The sequence below is a fragment of the Cricetulus griseus genome (assembly GCF_003668045.3).
Source record: "Cricetulus griseus strain 17A/GY chromosome 1 unlocalized genomic scaffold, alternate assembly CriGri-PICRH-1.0 chr1_1, whole genome shotgun sequence".
Taxonomy (NCBI): domain Eukaryota; kingdom Metazoa; phylum Chordata; class Mammalia; order Rodentia; family Cricetidae; genus Cricetulus; species Cricetulus griseus.
In genome coordinates this window covers 30,974,087-30,995,160 of record NW_023276807.1, presented here as the reverse complement: position 1 = coordinate 30,995,160, position 21,074 = coordinate 30,974,087, and the positions used below count along the sequence as shown (strand labels likewise).

The 21,074-nt window shown below is 42.6% G+C and overlaps 1 protein-coding gene across 8 annotated transcripts in view; it reads left to right on the top strand.

The window, feature by feature from the left end:
* The window catches only part of Runx2 (RUNX family transcription factor 2), a 236,006-nt gene that overhangs the window by 69,738 nt on the left and 145,194 nt on the right, over positions 1–21,074 (top strand). For 5 of the 8 annotated variants that reach the window (XR_004772230.1, XR_004772231.1, XM_027387426.2 and 2 more), the window contains exon 4: positions 4,748–4,921. The exons of the other annotated variants lie outside the window; for them this stretch is intronic. Coding sequence is in view for 3 of the 5 variants with exons in the window: in XM_027387426.2 (XP_027243227.1) it covers positions 4,748–4,921 (174 nt within the window). In the remaining 2 variants the exon portion in view is untranslated. The remainder of the gene's footprint in view (positions 1–4,747; positions 4,922–21,074) is intronic. 8 annotated transcript variants of the gene reach the window in all.

Below are 21,074 nucleotides of genomic sequence, written 5' to 3'. Positions count from 1 at the left end.
GCTTATATCTGTTTACCCCCCCCTTTTTTTTTTTTTGGTTTCTTGAGACAGGGTTTCTCTGTGTAGCTTTGGAGCCTATCCTGGCACTCGCTCTGGAGACCAGGCTGGCCTCGAACTCACAGAGATCTGCCTGCCTCTGCCTCCGGAGTGCTGGGATTAAAGGCGTGTGCCACCAACGCCTGGCCCTGTTACCCTTTTTATCACTCCAGTTTTAAATGGTCTTAACAACACTTAATGATTACAATGGGAGAAATGGGAAGTTTTCAAAGAGCAAGTGAGCTTTGGCCAAAATGAATGTCCCATTAGTCCAGTTTTCCAGGAAGCACCACTCAGGGCTGTTTCCAAAGAAAGGTTTACCTACTGGCTTCATTATGCTGTGAAAAGTCAGGAAGCATTTTAAAGGGATAGTGTTGTAATATGATACCTTGAACGGGGAAATTTTCTCCCAATCATGGCATTTCCCATATGCATCCCTTGCATAGATTTTCACTGAGTACCTACTGTATGGCAGGCACTGAGTAGATAGTGAGAACCAGCTGTGCACAAGAGACAGGGCACTCATTCTCATGGGTTTTGAAGGATTTGAGGAGGGGCAGATAAATACACAAGATAATTACAGATTGTGACAACTGCCACAAAGGAAATAAAGGCTGTGCTCAAGAGGGTGGGAACATATTTTAGTTATGGGAAACAGGCCAGGCCTCTCAAAGGAGGTGGCATTCCCTCTAGATCTAAGCAATTAGGAGTGGGCCATACAGAAAAAACCAAGAAGATTTCTATCTCAGGAGTATAGGAAAGTCCTGGCATGGGACACTTCAAAGGAGACAGTGCCAGACACTCAGAGTTAGATAGGTTCTGAGGCTAGGGTTGTGCCAGGAGAAACAAAGAGAACAGATAGATGGAATATCAAGACAGAAATGCCATGACTTGGTGGTGGCCTGAATGTGGTGAGTGAGGACTAAGGAGAATAGCTCAGTTCTTGACTGCAAGAAATGGAGTGGCCATTGATGTCCATTGACATTAGAGATTACATTGGAGCAATAGGATGCTTTGGAGAGAGACTCAAGAGTTCTGTTTTGAGCATACTGCATTTACAATACCCATGATACATCCCAAGGCATCTTCAAGGAGGCAATGGGAGATAGAAACATGGAACTCAGGACAAAAGACAGGACTCAATCTAAAAATGGAACCATCATTTGTGTGAATGGCTGGCATTTGTGCTGGATCTCAGACTATCTTGAACAGTGATTTTCTCAGTCCTGCCTGCATACTAGATCCCATGGAGCTTTTAAAAAAAAGAAAACTTACCTCCATAACCTACCCTAAGAATTTAATTTAATCCACCCACTCTGGGACCTGGATGCCCATATCTTTCAGAGCCTGAGGGAGGCTTTTCCTATTCAGCCAGTCTGGAAGGATGACTGTTCTCAGGAGAAGGTTCAGCCAGATGAGAAGTTCCAGGACTATACTCTTGTACAGTGCCCTCCATATGTGTATGTGGTTTTAATGAGCTCTTTTCATGTGTGTGTTCAGGTAGGTATTCTTGTGTGTGTGTGTGTGTGTGTGTGTGTGTGTGTGTGTGTGTGTGTGTGTGTGTGTGTAGGTCTAAGGTTGACCTCAAAATTCTTCAGTTGCTGTCTACCTTCTTCATTGAAGCAGGGTCTCTCACTTGAACCCAGAGCTCACCGGTATGGGGTAGTCTTGTTGGCCACTTTGCTCCAGAGTTCTCCAGTGTGTGTGTCTTCTGAGTTCTGGAATTATGTGAGCCCCCATGCTCAGTCACACTTACTGGGTTCTGGGGATCTGAGCTCTTGCATGTCAGGTAGGTGCTCTATCTACTGAGCCACTCCCTGTTCCCAGAGTCTCTCTCCTGGAGCCATAACCTGGAAGTTGCCCACTCTTTGCATCTACCTCCCGCTTGGAACAGCTCCTCTTGGGGGACGAGTAAGATTCAGTTCTCCAGACAGCACGACCAATTACTCTGTCCTTGTCTGAGTCTTTGACTCCTTTGTCCCCTGTGTTCTTAGTGTCTGGAAGGATTGCCTGGGTGCTGAGGATTCCAGCACATCTTTCAGCCTGTCATTTGAGTACACCCTGATGTGGTTTAGCAGCAGCTGCTATTTGTCATGGTTGAAAGATGAAGAACCTGTTTGGCTTTTGTTTGGCATTGTGCTATAAGAATCTTGTTTTGGTTGTGGTGGGTGCTAGGAGAGGGTAGAGAAACACAGGCGCAATGCATATGCTTTTGTATATTGTTATCTTCTGATAGATGCTCTATGGATTATTCTAGGTTGTTTGTAGATTTGTGGTAGCTGTCTTCGAGGATAACTCTAAAGGGTCATTGAGCCTTTAACAATTGTCACCTGCTGTTAAAAATTTTCACACTGAAGGGTTATTCAAAGCCCTTTCCTCTTGCCTGCATTCTCCTAAGAGGAACAGCATTAGGCTAAGAGTAAATAAAATGTGCCCGTATCTGCACACGCTGAACTCACATCCTTGGGTACAAATGTCCATGTAAGATTACACAGCCTTCTCTCTAGCATTCAAGGAGTTTGCTATCCCCAAAAGGACAATTCCAGAAACATTTATAGCTGTGTCAAAATTATAGAGGGTGAGGGGAGGAGTGAGAGAGTGAGAGATTCTATGAATCTGACCATGACAAGCATTTGTATAATTCCCTGATTGTGAAATTAGTTAAACCCAGGGAGCTGTGCAGAGAGAAGTTCAGTACATTAAGCTATAGCCATTTATTTATGGTAATGGATGAGTTATTATTTTTCTAATCGAACTCTGTAGTTACATTGAAAACTAGTCTTGACATCTCATGGACTCACTTTTAAATGTCCTAGGCACTTTGGGTCACCAGTGGCAGCTCAGAGAGAAGGTAGAAAGCCAACATTGATGGTACCTCATGATGAACAGAAAGCTCACTTCGTGCACATTAGGGCTATAGCCTCATCCTAGCCAAGCTAGCCAATAGTGGAGGGCCATGACCATTAACATTAGCAGGCTTAGGTCACTTTATCTATGAGCAATTTATTAGCTAGGGTCTAGGGGTAGTTTCAGGTCACCTCTAAAAACCTTTAAGTTTCTAAAATCTATTTGCAATCTGTATGAAATGGGGAAACAACAATTAACAACGGATATCCTTTGTTTTTTTTTTCCTGATCATGTTTTCAACTAGGTCTAGTCCTTCTGTTACAGCCAATGCCTAAAACACACACTGGCAGGAAATAGGGTGGTGGGTGCATTTCAGTTAATGGGCTCAGTTGGAACATGTTTGGCTGTGGAGACAGCTACACTCATATTACCAAGCCTTGGCTTCCTGTCTGTTTTCTTTGGGCTTGGTAGGCAATGAAAAAGGAGACAGGAAAATACATTTTGGGGCAAATAAAATAAGGAATTTGTCTTATGAAGACAGCTTATAGTTGGGGAATTCTAATGTTCAGCTTAACCCTCTCCTGACACATTTATCCCCCTTGTCCTGTATGAAGGGGAAGGTAAGATGTCACACCACTTATGGTAGTGACAGACACCTATTCCCAAGGTTATAAATAACCCATGTTCAGTGTTTTCTCTGTGATGAGTAATAATACAAGTTCCTTTAGTTTTGCTTCCAAATGCACTTTTTCATCTAGTCAGTGTTCCAATGACGTTCCTCATGTCAGCTATTGAGCATACATTCCAAAGTACCGAGCAGCAGATGGGGGCTTCCTAGCAGAGCTCTGCTCTCATGTTAGGCGCACAGTCACTGCATCAAGACACTACCACGCCCCTTCTAATGCATGAGTTTGTAAGTTTTGGAGATGTTTCAGTACTTTGATCTATTTTAATTTGAACATTTCTTTAATATCCAGTTTTTCTTTGCTTTACAACTTGAATAAACAAGAACAAAAGCAAAGATCTCTCTCTCTCCCTCTCTCTCTCTCTCTCTCTCTCTCTCTCTCTCTCTCTCTCTCCTCCTTCTCCCCCCTCTCCCTCTCATTCAAATAACGGGTAATCACATTCACCTATTTAGTCCACCAGTATTTTCCACTTTCTCAAATAAAACTACAATAGTTGATTTAAAATAAAACATATTCTGTGTGACTTAACAGGGTTCATTATGTGCTTTTGGCATGGCTCAAAAGATGCAGATCACTTTTGACAATTAGATTTTCTTTGCTTTTATTTCTTCTCTTTCCATCCCCACCCATCTTGCTGTCTTCTCTTTTCCTTTCTCTTTGTTTCCTTTCTGCTTTTCCTTTTGAGTTTTAATTTTTCTACAAGAGATAGGTGTGTAGTAACATTAAAAAGAAAAGGTCACTATAGCTGCTATAGAAATTGGTCTTCAAAAATGTGTTTGCCCCCGATTCTGCCCCAGTTTGGTGACAGTGTAGCAGACTCCTGAGCTTTCTGATGGGGAACCCCCATCATGAAACAAGAAAGGTGCCCTAGAGAACACCCACTTTTCCCTTTATTCCATTGACAGGGCTAGAAGAGGCACCCAGAGAGTTCTCCCCTGAGCTCCTGACTTCACATCACCCTTGGGACCCTCTATTCTCTTTCTATAGATAGAATTAGGGAGGCTTGCCACCCTACAGTGCTCGCAGAGCGAGTGGTTTGCATAGACACATCATAATAAATACCAGTATTGATAATTCCTTGGCTTAAACCACCCAGTATGTATGTTCACATATCTATTCAGCATGGTCAATTGTTCAGCTAATTAATATGCTTTTATTTTATGATTTGCTATTTCCAGGGCACAGACAGAAGCTTGATGACTCTAAACCTAGTTTGTTCTCTGACCGCCTCAGTGATTTAGGGCGCATCCCTCATCCCAGTATGAGAGTAGGTGTCCCGCCTCAGAACCCACGGCCCTCCCTGAACTCTGCACCAAGTCCTTTTAATCCACAAGGACAGAGTCAGATTACAGGTAAGACAGACACATAGGTTTCACTTGGAGTCTGGCAGGCTGGGGGTGAGGGGCTAACAGATAAGATGTGTTCATTTGATGTCTTCTGGAGCTGTGGATTGGCTTGTTGTGAAAGAATCAAGATGCAAACATACTGGTTTCTTTCTTTGTTAAGAGCCTTTTTGACATCCAGTCACTTTGGGATAAAAATTGGGAGATGATTTCTGCTGATGCTGTGCTTTGCAGTGATGTCATGTACACTCTGGGGGGCTGGGAAGAGCTGTGCTCCGGGAGAATGCATGCTATAAAATTCTATATTGTATCCAGGTGGTGCAGGGCACATACACACTCGATATTAGAAGATTAGTGCTACTGACCCTGATTTGAGCTTAAATTTCTTACATGGATAACTCTTTCATTTAGTTTGATTCAAAATTGCCCAGGGCTAACAGGAAGCCTTGATTGGTAATTCTAAAGCAGGCAGACAGAAGTCACTTCGGATTCGTGTTTAGCTCTGGTTCTCCACACTGTGTTTCTTTCTTTTTTTTTTTTTTTTAATATGTTCCAGTGAGCTGTTCGCTTTATGCTTCTTCTGAATGCCAGCATCATGGCATTAAGATCCCAGTTCCTTTTTGTATTCTGCCCCACTGGTGCAAAAACAGATCTTACTTTAGGACAGGTTTGATGGCTTTTAGGTCCCAGTGACAAGAATGTATGGATCATGGCAGATCTTTAATTTGCATATCAAAATATTGGGCGGTCAAAAATAGTTCATCATCTACTTGCTGTCTTGGCTAGGGGGGGGACTAGACTAGTGAGAAAACAAGTCAAAACAAAGCATGTTCTACACCCTAAATTGCATCTGTTTTTGTTGGCTAGGGTTTCCTCTGTTGTGGTCTCCAAACATAAGCGTTCATGACCTACCTCTTCCTACCCTCCTGTCCATGTTATGCAAGGTTTTCCTGGATATTTCCTTGGAGTAGCTTTTTATTTCTGTGGGTGTGTTCAGTAAATGAATGCACCTGCCTGAGCAGGTCAACTCTTTGGTGAGCACAGGGTATCTGCACATAGAAGAGTGTTCGTGTTCTGTGAAGAATCAACACATTTTAGCCTAGCATCTGAAGCTTTACCTGTGTATGAGGCAAAAGGCTAAAATGTGTACCAGACATGTTGGTGCTAAAAGTAAGTGCAAGGGTGAAATTCTACTCGCTTGTAATGTTATGTTTTTAAAGAACCAGAAATTCAAAATTGCCATCTTACAATAATTCTTAGACTCTCTCTCTCTCTCTCTCTCTCTCTCTCTGTGTGTGTGTGTGTGTGTGTGTGTGAGAGTGTGTGTGTGTGTGTGTGTGTGTGTGTGTATGAGAGAGAGGTATGTGTTTATGAATTATTTGTAATTGTGAATAATTTTATATAAATCCATCCAAACACTGTATAATTTAGTAACCACTAATTTTTATATCTGTCTTCTAATCTTAAACTATTTGTTAATATATTAATGACTAATGCTTTTAATATTTATTTTTAAATTTTGTGTGTATGAGTGTTTGCCTGCATGTGTGTGTGTGTCCTACATGTGTGTAGTACCCTCAGAGTTCAGAAGAAGGCATCAGATTACCAGGAATTAGAGCTGCATATGGTTGTGAGCCACCATATGGGCACTGGACCCTTCATAATAGCAGCAAGTGCTCTTAACTGCTGAACCATCCTCCAACCAATAGTAGGTCTTAACAATGGTCCTTTGAACCTGGCTAATGTTAGATCCACTTAAGAGGCTTAAATCTTAAGGTGAAGTCACAGGGGAGGCTCCAGAAGTCTAGGACCTGAAGGCTCTGTAGGCATCATTAAACCCGGAGATTGGCAAGATGGCGGAGAAGAGCTACCATTAGCAGCATCCCTACACACAGATGTAAGAGTGAGCCTCAGAGAATGCTGGGCTGTATAGGGGACAGAGCATCAGAGCATCAGGTCAGGAGTGCAACCCGCTCTGCAGAGATGGCTTAGATGCAGTCAGAGCTTTTCTACACCACCCTCTTGGGAGGGTCAGGAAGGCTGAACTCCTTGCTTATAGTTACTCAGTACATTGGTGGCGGGGCAGAGAATATTCCCCGGGTGTATTTCTTAAAATGAAAGTATGGGTATTGATATCATAGAAGTTCATTTTATAAAATATTAGTTCTTCTCTTGGGGGCTATGGCACTGATGGAATCAGTTCTAGATTAGTTGTTGTCACTGTCTTCCTCATCGTTGTCTTCTGATCACAATAGCTTTCTGCAGCATCCCCAATGTGAGGTGTACATGTATATTTGTGACACATTCTGCTCTTGTTTATGTAAACTTTACATTTTTTTTAAAAAAATGCCCTCACACTGCTAGGGAGGCAACAAAGATAGCTTCATGTAGTCAAGGGTACACTGGATCTCTGAACCCAGGCAAGGAGGAAATCCAGGGACACCCAGGACAGTAGCTCTGTTATGACGAATGGACAGATTTAATCTCAGGCATCATCTTCTTGCTTCCGTAGTAAGTGTGCTCATGAGCCCACCAGATGCAGAACTCCCCATCTCTGACACTCCAGAGCGCAGAGGAAAATGTCCTTCATTGATATGTGCCTCTGTTCTCAAACACCACACTTTTCATAGTAGTCTGTCTAGTGATGAGCTTGAACTCCTTAGGTCTCCTGATTATCTTCCTGGGGAAGATAATGTCCAAAGGCTCCCCTCCATTGTCTGAGTGTCAGTAGGGATGGTCCTATTTCCTAGCTCCAGGGTGTTTGCTTTTCTACTGGCTATTGTAACTTCTCCAACACAGAGTCTCACTAAACATTGACTCAATGAGAATCCAACTGAGAAGAAATTGGTGCATAGTATAGTATAGAAATTGGGCTAGTATATTGCTTTTCTTGTTAGCATGGGCTGTACTTTCTAATTTCTCATCTAAGCTGGTCTTGTTTCTTGAAGGCAAAAATTGGCAGAAATGGCATTTCTATATTAACACTGTGTTAAACCGTTTGGTCTCACACCACAAGGAGCTGCATAACTCACGTTCTTGAGACTGCCTAGAATGGTAATGTCTTTCCTGTATTTCATATCTGCCTCCTAGTTCTCGCAATCCTCCACTCAAAGATGTTTGTAACAGGACCTGGCTCTCCCTCATTAGCTTGGTACTCTTGAATTGTCACCCCCAAACAGCACACAGTGGTCTTGGTTGTACGATCACCTACAGTCCTTTGTCTTGCCCAACATCAGAGGCAGATGACTTTGTCTAAGTCCTAGAACAGCAAAATGAAATTCAAGGAAATTGTTAGCACTTAGTGTTTCATAATTAGCTTTTTCTAATGTCTCTTGCAGTTTCTAGGGCGAAAGGTTCTAGCCATGTGGTGGGCTGGCTTCTTTGCAGTGCCAGGCTGGTGGGGTCACTCTGTTGAAGTCTTTGATGGCTCACGTTCTTTCTATCCAAGGGACCAGGGCCTCCCCACAGTTTCCTGAGGAAGTTGCTTCCTCCCACCTCCTTTTTTTTATCATACTGACATCTGCTGCCTGTCTCTTGGCATCAGGAAACACCTAGTCTGTTGCAAACATCAACCCCTTTTGATTCAGCATGCAGCGATGGCTGAGGAGTTGAGTTGGGGTGAGGCTGTCGTTCTAGGAGGCATCCCTCAAGACAGTTGCCACTTTAAATTCTCTGGATGACACAGCTATCCATAAAAGTAATTTCCAGTGTTTCAAGCCCTTGGTCTTAGTGGGATGGAACATTCACTTAATCACAGGGAGGACAGGATGCACTGTTATTCTCTTTATCATTCATGCAAGAAGATGATAGATGCTTAATCCCTGTCAGGCATTACTGGGATGAATCAAATAGATGTAGTTTTTTTGTGTGCAAATTTTATGACTTCTTTGCAGTATTTTATATTTGTACTCTAGTTCATGTACTCTTCCATACAGACATGTTTTTATAACAGGGCCTGGTTCTCTCTCATTAGCTTACATTTCCCTGACATTTACAGGCAATAAAAGAGCAGAAAGAGTACACAAGAGATCATTTCAAAAAATAAGTGCCTGAGAAAATAAAACTAGGCACCTAGTGCTGAGCAACTTAGGAACAGAAGGGTATAACTCTGTGAAGTTGGGAAACGAGTCTTTGAAGATGGTTAGACATGCAAGGAGCAGCGTGATGGGAGAACTCATGTGAAGGGATGGCTCAGAAAAGCAGGCAGACGTGAAGACCTCCAAGACCATCCTAAGGGGATTCTGTGTGCAATGGGGTGCTGCTGAAGGATGGGAACAAAGGAGAGGGCGTTTTCTAATCACTGACATGTTTAAATAGCATCTGCCTAGGCGCTCTGTATAGGGGGCAACTCGTGGTCCAAAGGTAGAAGACTTAACTTTCAAGATGCTGATGGAGCTGTTACTGAGGGGTACATAGAACTTGAGGGTTTTCGATGTAGCCAGCTGGAGGATAGTGATGTCATTTTCTGACATGGGGAAGACTAGGGGAGTCTGTCGCTGTTTCTTTTTCTTTTCTTTCTTTCTTTTTCTTTTTCGAGTCAGGGTTTCTCTGTGGCTTTGTAGGCTGTCCTGGAACTTGTAGACCAGTCTGGTCTCGAACTCACAGAGATCCACCTGCCTCTGCATCCCAAGTACTGGGATTAAAGGCGTGTGCCATCACCACCCAGCTCTGTAGCTGTTTCTTAAATGTTTAGTGAGCATTAATTTCCCACACATGTGGATGCACTAGGATAGTGGTTTGTTTGGTTGCTTTGGCTCTGACTTCCATTTTCAGTGGTCCCTCCTCCAGGAATAGAGTCTTGAACATCCACTAGATGAGCTATTGCGTTATTTACAGTGGTGCTCTCCTTGTGGGATGAACATGCCCCTCATTTGATGCTTTACCCATGGTTTCTTTCTCTGGTACATTCTTCCATTTATTGTTTTCCCAAAGACATTCTTTGTTTCAAACTTGGATCAATTGCGGCCACCTTTGCTAGGCCTCTTCCAACCCACTCACCGAGTCAGGCTCCCTTGTGCAACTCTCTCCATTACATCACGTTTCATGTGGGGACAATGACATGGATACATATTGTCTCTTGCATCAGACTTTCTACCTTTCAAAGTCTAAGGCCACGTTTTATTCATCTTTGTGTCCCTGTTGTCTTCAGTAATGCCCTCGGTTTGGTGACTTTTAGTGTGGTGATAAATGAATTAAATAGGTCGTTGACTTCTTCAGGAAGTGTGATTCAGTATCATCCTAGACTTAGTATTTTTGCAATTCCTATTTGACTGGATTCCTAATAGCTATCATCTATTGTTGCATATCACGAGCCAGGCATTGTTCCAAGAGGTTAGGTCACATACCCTCTACACAATGGGTCTTTTAGGTAGGTGGTATTGTAGAATCCGAGGGCCAAAGAAATAAAACAACTCACCCAGGATCCCACTTACAACTAGATAGTATTAAATACAGGATTTGAGAAAGATTCACATAGTCCCAAGGCCTGTGTTCTTAATTGCCACCTGCCCGTGACACTCTTCAATCTAATGAGACATTATCTTGGGTGGCCATAGAAAATGAATCTCTTAAAGGGATACCTCATAAGTATTTAATTTGTACTTTGAAGTGCTTATTGATGCCTCAGGATTATTCTGAAAACAATATAGTTTATAGACGACTGGAGTCCAGTTCCATTGTTGCATTAGTTGTTTCTGAGTTTCAGATTTTGGGTGAACAGTCACCTGTACCTCCATCAAACTGGACATGTCATTAACCATCTAAGTGTCCTGTGTCCTGTGAGAACACTTCCTTTTTCTTCCTTCCACTGGGTATTATTTAGGATTCCCAGGGAAGATAGTGTCCTAAAATAAATACATTAGGAATGAATATCTGACTTGTACTTTAATATGCAACAAGGTCATTTTTAATGATTAAAGTGCAATTATATAAAGCATGTGTTCATGGTAAAACTTTAAAAAAAAGAGTATCTGAAGGAATAAAAACAGTTTGCCACACAGTCTGGGGCAATATCAATTTCACAAGTAGTCACCTTAATGGTGGTAAAGCCATCTTTGCTCACTCCAGTCTGATTCTGTATTTCTTTGGGGGAACAAAGTACCTCTAAAAACAAAGACAGTCTCCAGCCAGCTATGCCCTTGGGATTAGCCTGTGCACGCTGGCTGTCCTAGGCTTGTCCACTGCAATTGTCCTGAAATATTTACCAGCATAATCCTCTCAGAAACCAAAAAGCACAGCTGGGTAGTGTGGGTCTCAACTTACCATTCTCTTCAAGTGCCGAGTGACCACATGGTTCTGTAATAAGAAACAAGCTGGGGGGTGACATGAGTGTGGGTGGTGATTGCAGCTTTGAGTATGACGGGGAAGGAACCCAAGAGAGGCTCAGGAAAGAGTGGCAGCAGAGTGGCTGCAGGGTCCCACCAGTAGGAACATGGAGAGGGAAGTAAGCAAGCAAGGACCCAGGTGTCACAGCCCAAGTGTTCCTACTCATCATGGGTCCTAAAGGAACTGAAACCACCAACTCAAAGACACACCATTGGAAGTTTTGTCTTCCACTGGTGGTACTGTGTTTGAGTTTCTGAAGTCACTGGCAAGTCCTGCCCTGATATCTTCCTTTGTGAGCCTTTGGGCAAGGGGATCCAGGTGACTAGGCTGCTCCCTTGCCCATGCATGTACTGGAAACCTCACTGGAGGAAGTTGCTGGTCACAATTCTATTATTTAAAAAAGAACACGAATCCTGTGTGTGAGCACTGTCTCATGTCTATTAGATTTGGGGGACACAACTGAGATGAAGCCTGATCTCCCATCATTAAAGATCAAGGCTCCCATGAGGGGATGTAGTAACAGGCTTATGCTATTGTTTAGCCTGCTAGAGAAGCCTACAGATTAACTTCTAGGAAGTGCTCAGATTTGTGTCTGGTAGCATTCCTTACTCTCTGAAGATGCTTCTAGAATTAGAGAGGACTGGTTATCTGAGAACAATCAATTTCTTGTTACAAAGACTCTTCTGTGTATTTTCTCCTCTCTGGACCAGAAGCTCCAAAGCTGGCATCTGGTTGTGACAAGAGGGGTCTGTTTGATGCATCTTGCTTCATTCTGGTTGACTCTGTCTTTAGATTTCTTTCCAGAGAAGGCACCAGTTTCATTCTTCCATTCTTTTTTAAGGCATCATATTTTTCTTATAGTTTCATCTTGGTTTTATGTACATGTATGTAATGTATATATACAGATATATGCATGGCATCCCTCTTTATTAATTGCCCAGGGACCTTTCTCACTATCTTTTACTTTTGGTGATGGCCTGCAGGCCAAAGTCTCAGGAGATGCCATTAGAAGGAAATAGACAACTAGAAGGCAGATCTTGGGGAGGGGCTCTGGGGTGTGTCTGCCCTGGTCGATCTGGGGTTTATTTTGATCATGGTTAAGTTTCTGGGGCTTTTTTCAGAGACCTGTTAGACACTGCTTATACGGGAAGGAATGGCAATAATAATTTATTTATATAATTTCAAACATACTCTAGGCCACTTTTAATTTACAATATTGAATATATAAAATATATGAACACATAATATTCAATACTAATTTATAAAAGCATACTCCATGAATAAAATTACATAAAATTACTCTCAATTATGAACATCTAGTTGATTCTTTTAGGGCTTTGTTCAATTGGGATTTACTTTTTAATAGTTTAGAAGCAATTTGCTTTAATAGTATTTAAGAAAACAGCTTTGGCAGAGGCCGGCAGTGTTGCCAACCTTACTTAGAGACTAAAAATGGCACCTGAGGAGATTTCTGAAGTTGGATCTATGTTTCTGGAATCTAAAATTGGCAGGGTGGTTTTAAGTGGGGAGGGGATGGGAGGTTTGGGGAGGAGTGCTAAGTTGTGTGTTCAGAAATGCCACCAGCGTGGTTGGAAAGGAAAAAGACTTCTAGTTTTTAAAATAAGGTTTGGCTTTTAATTATTGATTGTGGCGACTTCTGGGGATCGAGTCACTCAATGACTTGCAGTCTGTGGGAAACTCTGCTGTTGCCCTCCCTCCACACCCCATCTGTCAGTTGACCAGAGCAAGTGCTGTACTTGTGTACTTCCTCAGAAGGTCCCTCTTCTATGTTTGTGTGATTGTCTTACATTCAAGTTCTTTGTCCTGTAGTTAGTCCTCACAGCTTTACCTCACCATGAAGCTTGTAAAGATTGCTTCTAACCCTTCTAGACTCTGGTAAAGTGAATGGACAGATTTAGGACCAAAATCCTATTAGATGCCTTCTTCAAAGCTGGCCATGGTCTGTATTAGTGACTACTTCCTGGTAGACCTCTTCGCTGCTTACACATCATGTTAGAAAAGAAGCTCTACCTTGCTAAGATCAGGTGCACAAGAGGCAGGTGAACTTTCTACTAATTGGTTGCCCTAAGAGTCCTGGAGGTGAGTTTTAAGTGAGCCCCTTCTGCCTACTGAGGCACGTGGAGACCAAGAGTGAAAAATACTTTCTACATAGGCTTTTCCAACAGGATTTAAGTGTTTTTAGTGGACTGAAGCATGCTCACACTAACAGTGGTTCCCAAATATTAATCAGATCCAAGAGTTTTCCCAACAGCAAAGACATTTTTCCAAAGAAGGAAGACGGAATAAAGGGTTATAAATCCTACTATACTTTGTGTAGTAAGCTCTGAATGCAAAAGTCATCTCACAATGTCAAATGGAATTGTAACCCCTGAGAAAGCGAAGATCACCAATGCATAGGGAGATGTATTTGACATATGTAAAGAGGAACTTCCTAGATGCTGCTCTGCCGAGTAGATGCCCCTTGCCTATGGGTGCTGTGAATTCTTGCAATGTTACAAGACATACTTTATTTGGAGCAGAGTCTTGAGTTCACCTACAGTGGCAAGCTGTTCTTCCTGATCACATCACCTCTCTCGGCTTTCATTTCCTCTTCAGCATGTTTGTGCTGCTCTTTTATTTGAAAACATTCTTCTCAGTAGAGAAGATTAAATCAAAATGAGGCGGTTGTAATTTTCCCTTCTGTCATGAGTGAAAAAAACATGCACATTGTCCTCTAACTTCGGTGCATTTTAGTATCACCTGGGGAGACTGTTAAAAGTGTTCTTCCACGTTGAATCAGAATGTAGGAGGTGAGGCCAACGAAAATGCCCCTAGTCGAACACTCCAAAGTAACCTTACCTGTCCAGAGCCAATCCTGACCCAGGCGGGAGCATGTCACAAAGCCTCATTCTGCAGTCAGATGATGTGTGAGGGCCATTCAGCGTCTTCTGCTAGCTTCTGGGTTTCCCAGTTGTGGCCCCTAGACTCCACCTTGGTGTTGATTTCAGCTGCTCTTTTCCCTGCACGCCCTTCCCAGTGTCTGTCCCTCAGCTGGATTCCTGCCCTTTTTCTGTTATGATGCTGTCAGAGGGAGATTTTTAAATGCACAACCGACTGTGCCACCCCATTAAACAAACAAAGCAGAACAAAAGACAACCTGGAATGACCTTCCGTTGCACTTAGTGTGAAGACCAGCCATTCCAGCCCAGGCCAGCAGCTTCCGCATCACCTGGCTCCTCCCTGCCACTTCTGCATACTCATCTCAGGCCACTTTCATGCTTTGTCAGTCCCCATAAATGCACTCTCTGTCAAGTCTTCAAAAAGACGATGCCGTGTCTTTCCCAGGAACTAGATACCTGCCATCCCATTGCCCAACCCCTTCCTAGCCACACAAATATCATCTGGCTTCTGCCTCCTGACCAGTTCTCAGCTTAATCACTAATATTCCTAGTACTCAACACAGCACCAGAGTATACAATAAGCAGTTTTCAATAAGTGAAAGAATGCTGGGGGACAATTTTTAGAATCATGGGTAATTACTCATCATCCACCTGATAATACGTGTTACTGTGCCTGGGGTGTGACACTCGAGGTTCTCTATCTGACCAATTTGAGTGACAGCAGCCCAACTTGAACCTGTATTTACTGCAACCACATTGATCTGAACTCATTCTGCCCCTTGGGCAGTCCCACATCCCAATTATAATTCAGTTTCTGGCCACATGCCTTTGTATCTTACTCTTTTCCTTCTGACTTCACCACTGAGATCCAGATTGTGTTAAGGCCATCTTAGGTGTGACACATGACAGAACCTCCCAAGACTTGTCTTGGGGTTTCCTTTTGACAGATATGAGTCCCACACAGTCCAGTGTGGATGTCACTGCGATATCCCTGGCATCTCCTGCTTAGAGACACAACTTGTTTCTGGTTTCTGTTTCCACATGTTGTAGAATACGATACCTTTGGCTGCACCCACTATTTCTTATTCTCTTCCTTGCTCTTGTCTCCTGGGATTTATTAAGCTCCCCTTTCCCATTGTTTAACAACCCATTGGCATGCCTACACAGCACCCAACTTTATCCAAACAGCTTGCTGCTCTTTTCTAAAATTTCTGGTCATGGCTCTGTGAATCAGTTGGGTTAGTTTCCTGCCGAGCAATTCTGCTTGCTCCCTCGCTTAGTTTGGGGACCAGATAAGAAGCCAGAATCCTCTTCTTGGGCCTTTCTGGCATGAGCCACATTGTCCTGTGATGGAAGGCACACATCTGTGTCATTTCTCCTCAGCTGTCTTTCACAGTCATCCCAAGTCAGCTCTGCATACCTTCTGTCGTTTCTGTTGCAACTGCTATCTTCAGAAAGGACTGTGTGTCAGGGGCTCACTTTCCTGGTCAGGGACCACAGCTTCTTATGGATGGGAAAAGCTTTCCTGACATGATATATCCATTCTTACTTTGTGAGAACAGCAAGACTCTGATATTGCAAGTTGCTGATCTGTAGAAGCACAGTTAAGTAAAAGAGGCTATGTTGGGTAGGTCTACCCATTGGACATGAGGATCTGAATGAGTGAGACAAGCTAATTCGAAAAACTCAGACTAGCTGAAAGGGGTTTTGGAGAACACATAGTATGCAACATTGAATATTCCATGGGTAGGTGTGAAAATGTTTATCATGGCAGAAATGTATTGGAAAAAGGACAGACAATGATGAGATTATCCTCTTAACTGTTAACACAACTGGCCGTATGTGACCCTGGTAGTTAGTGGTCAAGAGGCATGGCTCTAAGACAGCAGGCTCTCTTTACACTTAAACTTAAATAGTCCATTTTCTTCAATGACTATTTGACCTTTATATAGCCTGATCTGAAGACTGAGTAGGGAAAAATGGACAGAAGATAAGGGGTGGTATGGAGGAACCCTCATTTTACTCCCCATCTGTAGGCTGTAACCACTGCAGACACTGAAGGAAAAATCTCTGCTGTTGTCTTGTTTTAGACAGAATTCTGTTGGCAGTGCTTTTATGTGCTGGGGCCAGGCTTTGCCCATGGTGCCCATGTTTTCTCCCATCCTCGTGAAGCCTGGCACCACATCTACAGTGTGTTCACTTGGGAGTGACTCTTAGGAAAGCCGACCCTTCCCACACTCATGCATGACCGAAGTATGTATCATGGAGGCTTGCAACCCCCGGTTCTAGTTCCCTCATCCTCCTTCTACTGGGTCTTTGCCAAATCCCCCTGCCTGTCCCACCCCTAACCCTAATGACATCTAGAAAGAAGTTCGTGTGTTTCCCTAGAGCCAATTCATAGGGGAGCTCCCTGGGGTTTCTAATTCTGTTGTCTAATGTTCAATCACATAGATATAACAGCTTTGTTATTTGTGAGTATGACGGCAGAGAGCCCCTCACATACCATTTTAGGGAGTGTGCAGCCCCATTCCTGTCTGGATCCATGAGCACAGCCTGCTTTCCTGGTGTCCCTACCTTTGTGTGAATGACTGTTTCCAGTTTTGCTGATGGGAGCCAGCTTGAGACACCCAAGTCTCCCCTTTCCGGTTGTTCTCTAGCAACCTGAGTATGTTGTCTTCTGTGCTGCTGTGCTTGGAGTTTACAGAAAGGAAGACAGTGTACACGCTTAGGAAGTCAGAGATGAAGGGACACTATTGGGGGTAGAGAACTTAGATAAATGGCCAATCATTGGTACTCCATGGCTGGTTTCTAACCTTGGAGTGTTCTTGAAAACACAAACACATGCTTTTGGGATAGACTGCCTCATTATGTCAAATGCTTGGTTCTTTATTCCCCCCTGGTTCTCACTGAGAGTTTAACATGAGCTCTTAGTAGCTGCTCTCACAAAGGAAGCCATGGCTTCCTCTGGACACATGATCATGGTACTTCTGAGAGATCATGAAATAGCTGCTGCGTGTGCCTGGCAGCAACTCGGAGCTTGCTTTCACAAATGTGGAGACTCTCCTCTCTGGTTAACATCTACAGGGTCTTTGGAGCCACCAATGTCTCTGCTACTGTCTCCAATCTCACTTTTCATCATCATGTTTTACCACAACCCGCCTGTGAGGATAACAGGCCCATTATTGGAAAGACCTGATTTTTCCCTCTCAACTTTATGTTACAGGTCAAATTTGATTTCATTTTCTTGATAAACCCTTCTGTTTTAGGTGGCAGGAGTTTTTTCAGAAACAGTGGTGGAGTGATATTGAAATATGTTTGTGATAATTTAATATTTCAGATTTCTCAAACACTAATGAGTGTATGCACATAAGTACAGCAACTGGAGGTTTTGTTTTTAAGCGTTCATATTGACATAAAAACATTTACAGCTCTATAATGCAGCAAGATGTTTTGGAGGTTGCCACATAAAAAGAAGAGTGAGTTGTAGTTTGAAAGCATTGTGACAATAGAAAAAGTTTAAAACAGGGCCTGGAAGGATGGCTAGGTGGCGCAGAGCACTGCTGCTCTTCCAGAGGACTCAGGTTCAGGTCACAGCACAACCATCTGTTACTCCAGTTCCAGGGAGCCAGCACCACCTTGGGGACTACACACATTTCGCCTGCACATACACACACACAGGCAAAACACCGACACACATGAAAATAAAAAAGATAAATCTTTAAAAATAATTTTTAAAATGATCAGCAACAGGCTTGTCTTTTGACATCTGCGAGAGATTGTAGATGCTTTTGTGTCGTTGCTGGTCCCCTAGGATGTAATCTCCAGGTCACACTTGATAATTTCATGTTTTGGGACATCAAAATCAAGACTATTCTTGGTTTAGAGTCACAGTTCCTGATGCTCGCCTCATGTTTCTAGAAAGACAAGCCACACCATGTAGCCCCAGTGGGACTAAGCAAAGGGGCCTAGAGTTGAGCTGATAAGAGTTTCTGGTTAATTCTTGGCTAACCCGAATGTATGTTGCAGAGCTGGGCCCTCAGTGGTGACGTTAGAGATACCTGCTCTGACTCATTGAGTTCAGAGTAAATCTCAGCTCTCTCTCTCTCTTTCTCTCTCTCTCTCTCTCTCTCTCTCTCTCTCTCTCTCTCTCTCTCTCTCTCTCACACACACACACACACACACACACACATTGTAACCATATATTTAGTTAGTTAGGATTATATGTTCTTAGGAAACTAAGATATTTTAGTCCTTTCCCTCTCACTGCAAGACTGGAAAGTTGGAGGATGTATCATTTGAAAAGGTAGGGATTTCACTTTTGGAGGTGAAACCGAATCCAAGAAGAAACAGGCTCCAGGCTAAAGATGGTCAGTTTCTGACATCTGTGTGATGGGCACAGAGGCAGCCTGGCCTCACGCTAAGCTGGTTACACTTTCACTCAGTCTTCACATGCTTAGGAGGAAGAGGTTTTATTTCTGGCTATATTGCTGATGCAATGGAAGCTTAGACAGGGTGTCCTTGTCCAGTCTGTGGCCCAGAAATGGTGTCTGTGAGATTCATGGTCTGTTTGCTCATTCACCGAGTGTTAGGTAAGGCCTGGGGTCTTCAGACCACTCTCTTTCAATTTAAGGTTATTGTCCCTCTTACCTGATCTAGTGCACACACTATGGTACTTCTTATAGCTTATTTTACCGCCCTCCACCATTGTCATACAGTCTTAGGATGAGGACCTTGAAAGAGAGTGGCTGGGCATCAGCCAACCCTCTGGGAGACGAAGTACAGAGTACTCTCCCTTTGTCCACTGTTACTGAGAACATCTTTGGGAAAGGTCTCTACTAAAAGCAAAGTTGTCTTCATCAGACTATTCAAGTTAATATTTGGCAGGAAGAAATTTTATGTAAAACTTCCTTGATATAATAACTCTTTCATAGCTTACGAGAGAATTAGACTGATTATGTCATTTTATTATGCTGGTATTTATTCAAGCCACCTGGAAGTTCATTGTTGAGTAGCTTGTCTCCTCAAGGACTATATTTAATTATGCCATCTGACCTCAGAAATGTTTAATAGCTGCTGCACACACACAAAGATAGTCCAGAGATAGTATGGAACCAGATTTTTATTTCTTTGAATAATAATGCTGACTTGTCACGCACTGTGTATTATTTGATTTTAGCTGTGAGGGACTAACTTGGGGATGATATTACCAGCTTCATTTAAAATCAGCAGCTCTAAGTGAAACCTTCCAGGTCATAAGGTTGAACCTGCCCATGTGAGGTTCTCAATGGGCAATAATGATTTTAACAAAGCCCAATAATGATTTAGACAAAGATCGTAGAACTTATCAAATGCTTTGTTTTCATCCAGTTTCCCAAACACAACAGTAGTTATTATTGTATTCATTTTACAGATGACACCTCTTTTCTTATCTACTTAATAGGTACTGTGAGAGGCAGATGAGTTATCAGATCTGGCATAGTTCATGTCGCACTCATGAAAACCCAATCAAGATCATTATTACCATTTCACAAATAAACCACTGGTGCAAAGAGTTTAAGTGACCTACTCAACACAGTGGGCAGCTGTAAAGCTAGCCTCAGTCTGTCTTCATGGCCAATGGGTATAGCCACTTGGCCACAGTTGCTTTGGCATGCTATGCAGCCTCATGTTCCAGCTGAGGGAATTGAAGGCTCAAGAGTTTGCTCACCAAGGTGATGTCAACAGCTTATAAAGAGTAGGGTGGCCCTCGAGCCCTCATTCTCTCATTGGAAGGCCTGTTCATTTACCACTGTGCTAGACTGTCACTCTGCACGAAACGAATGACTAAGGCTGTGTGTTACAACCCTTATGATATGTTTAACCATTACAGTCATTCCTGGCATTTCGTTGTGATTTCCCCCAGTTTAGGCAAGGTGGAGTACCCCCACTGACATGTTGTTGCATTTGAGGACTAGATGCAAAGATCAAACTACTTGTTAAGAAAGTTGTCTGGAGCAGCTAAATCTGGACTATGCAAATCCAGATTTTATTCCCATAGAACCAACCCCCTTTCGTAGCTGTGCCGTGGTTGTCTCTTTCATCTGTTGAGAATGTGCTCGATCGAGTCCAGCCTCTCGCTTTTACGAGACAGTTTTCCTGCTCTGTAAGGAATGAACCCCTCTCCATCTGAAGATGATTTCCCATTGCTCTAAATAGTAACTTACATTTGTGGCGGAAGGCTAGGGATATATCAGTATCTGAGGATAACAAGGACCAGTCACTCAGAGTTGAAATGCTGCCAATCTGTACAGTCTCAACACGGAGAGTTTTAAAGCATAGTAATTCATTATTTTTAATCATCAAGTATCTTTCAGATTTCTGAAGGAAAGTGTATGCTAATACACTCTCATCCTTCTCTTGAATCCCAAACTCAGGTAAATGGTCCTTAAACTTGAATCAGGTGCCCCCCCATATCTATTAATGTCAGAAAACATCAGATAAATATCCAGATGTATTTAATTATTTCTACTCAAGGAAGTATGTCCTATTTAGATAGTCTTTAAATAAATTGTTTCCAAACTGAACAAATAAACAAGAAATAGCTGAAACTCAACAGCTTCGACTGCATAGGAAAAAAACCTAGAGGCTTTAAAAGAGTAAACAGTGTAGGTAAAATCCAAGTCTTACTATGTACTCATTTTTACTTGGAGAAATAAACCTGAATTGACTGCTCAGATACTTTTTTTTTTCAAGTTAAGCTGTTAATTTTCAAACAATAATAGTCAATGGGAGAATGTTTTAAGTATGGAACAAACAATTTGTTATGAAAAATATATTGTTATTTGTTTGTTCTGTTTTAAGATAAGAATGTAAGAAGGAGGACTGGGGAGATGGCTCAAAGATTGGGGTTACATACTGCACTTCCAGAGGTGCAGGAGTTCAGTTCCCAGCAGATACAG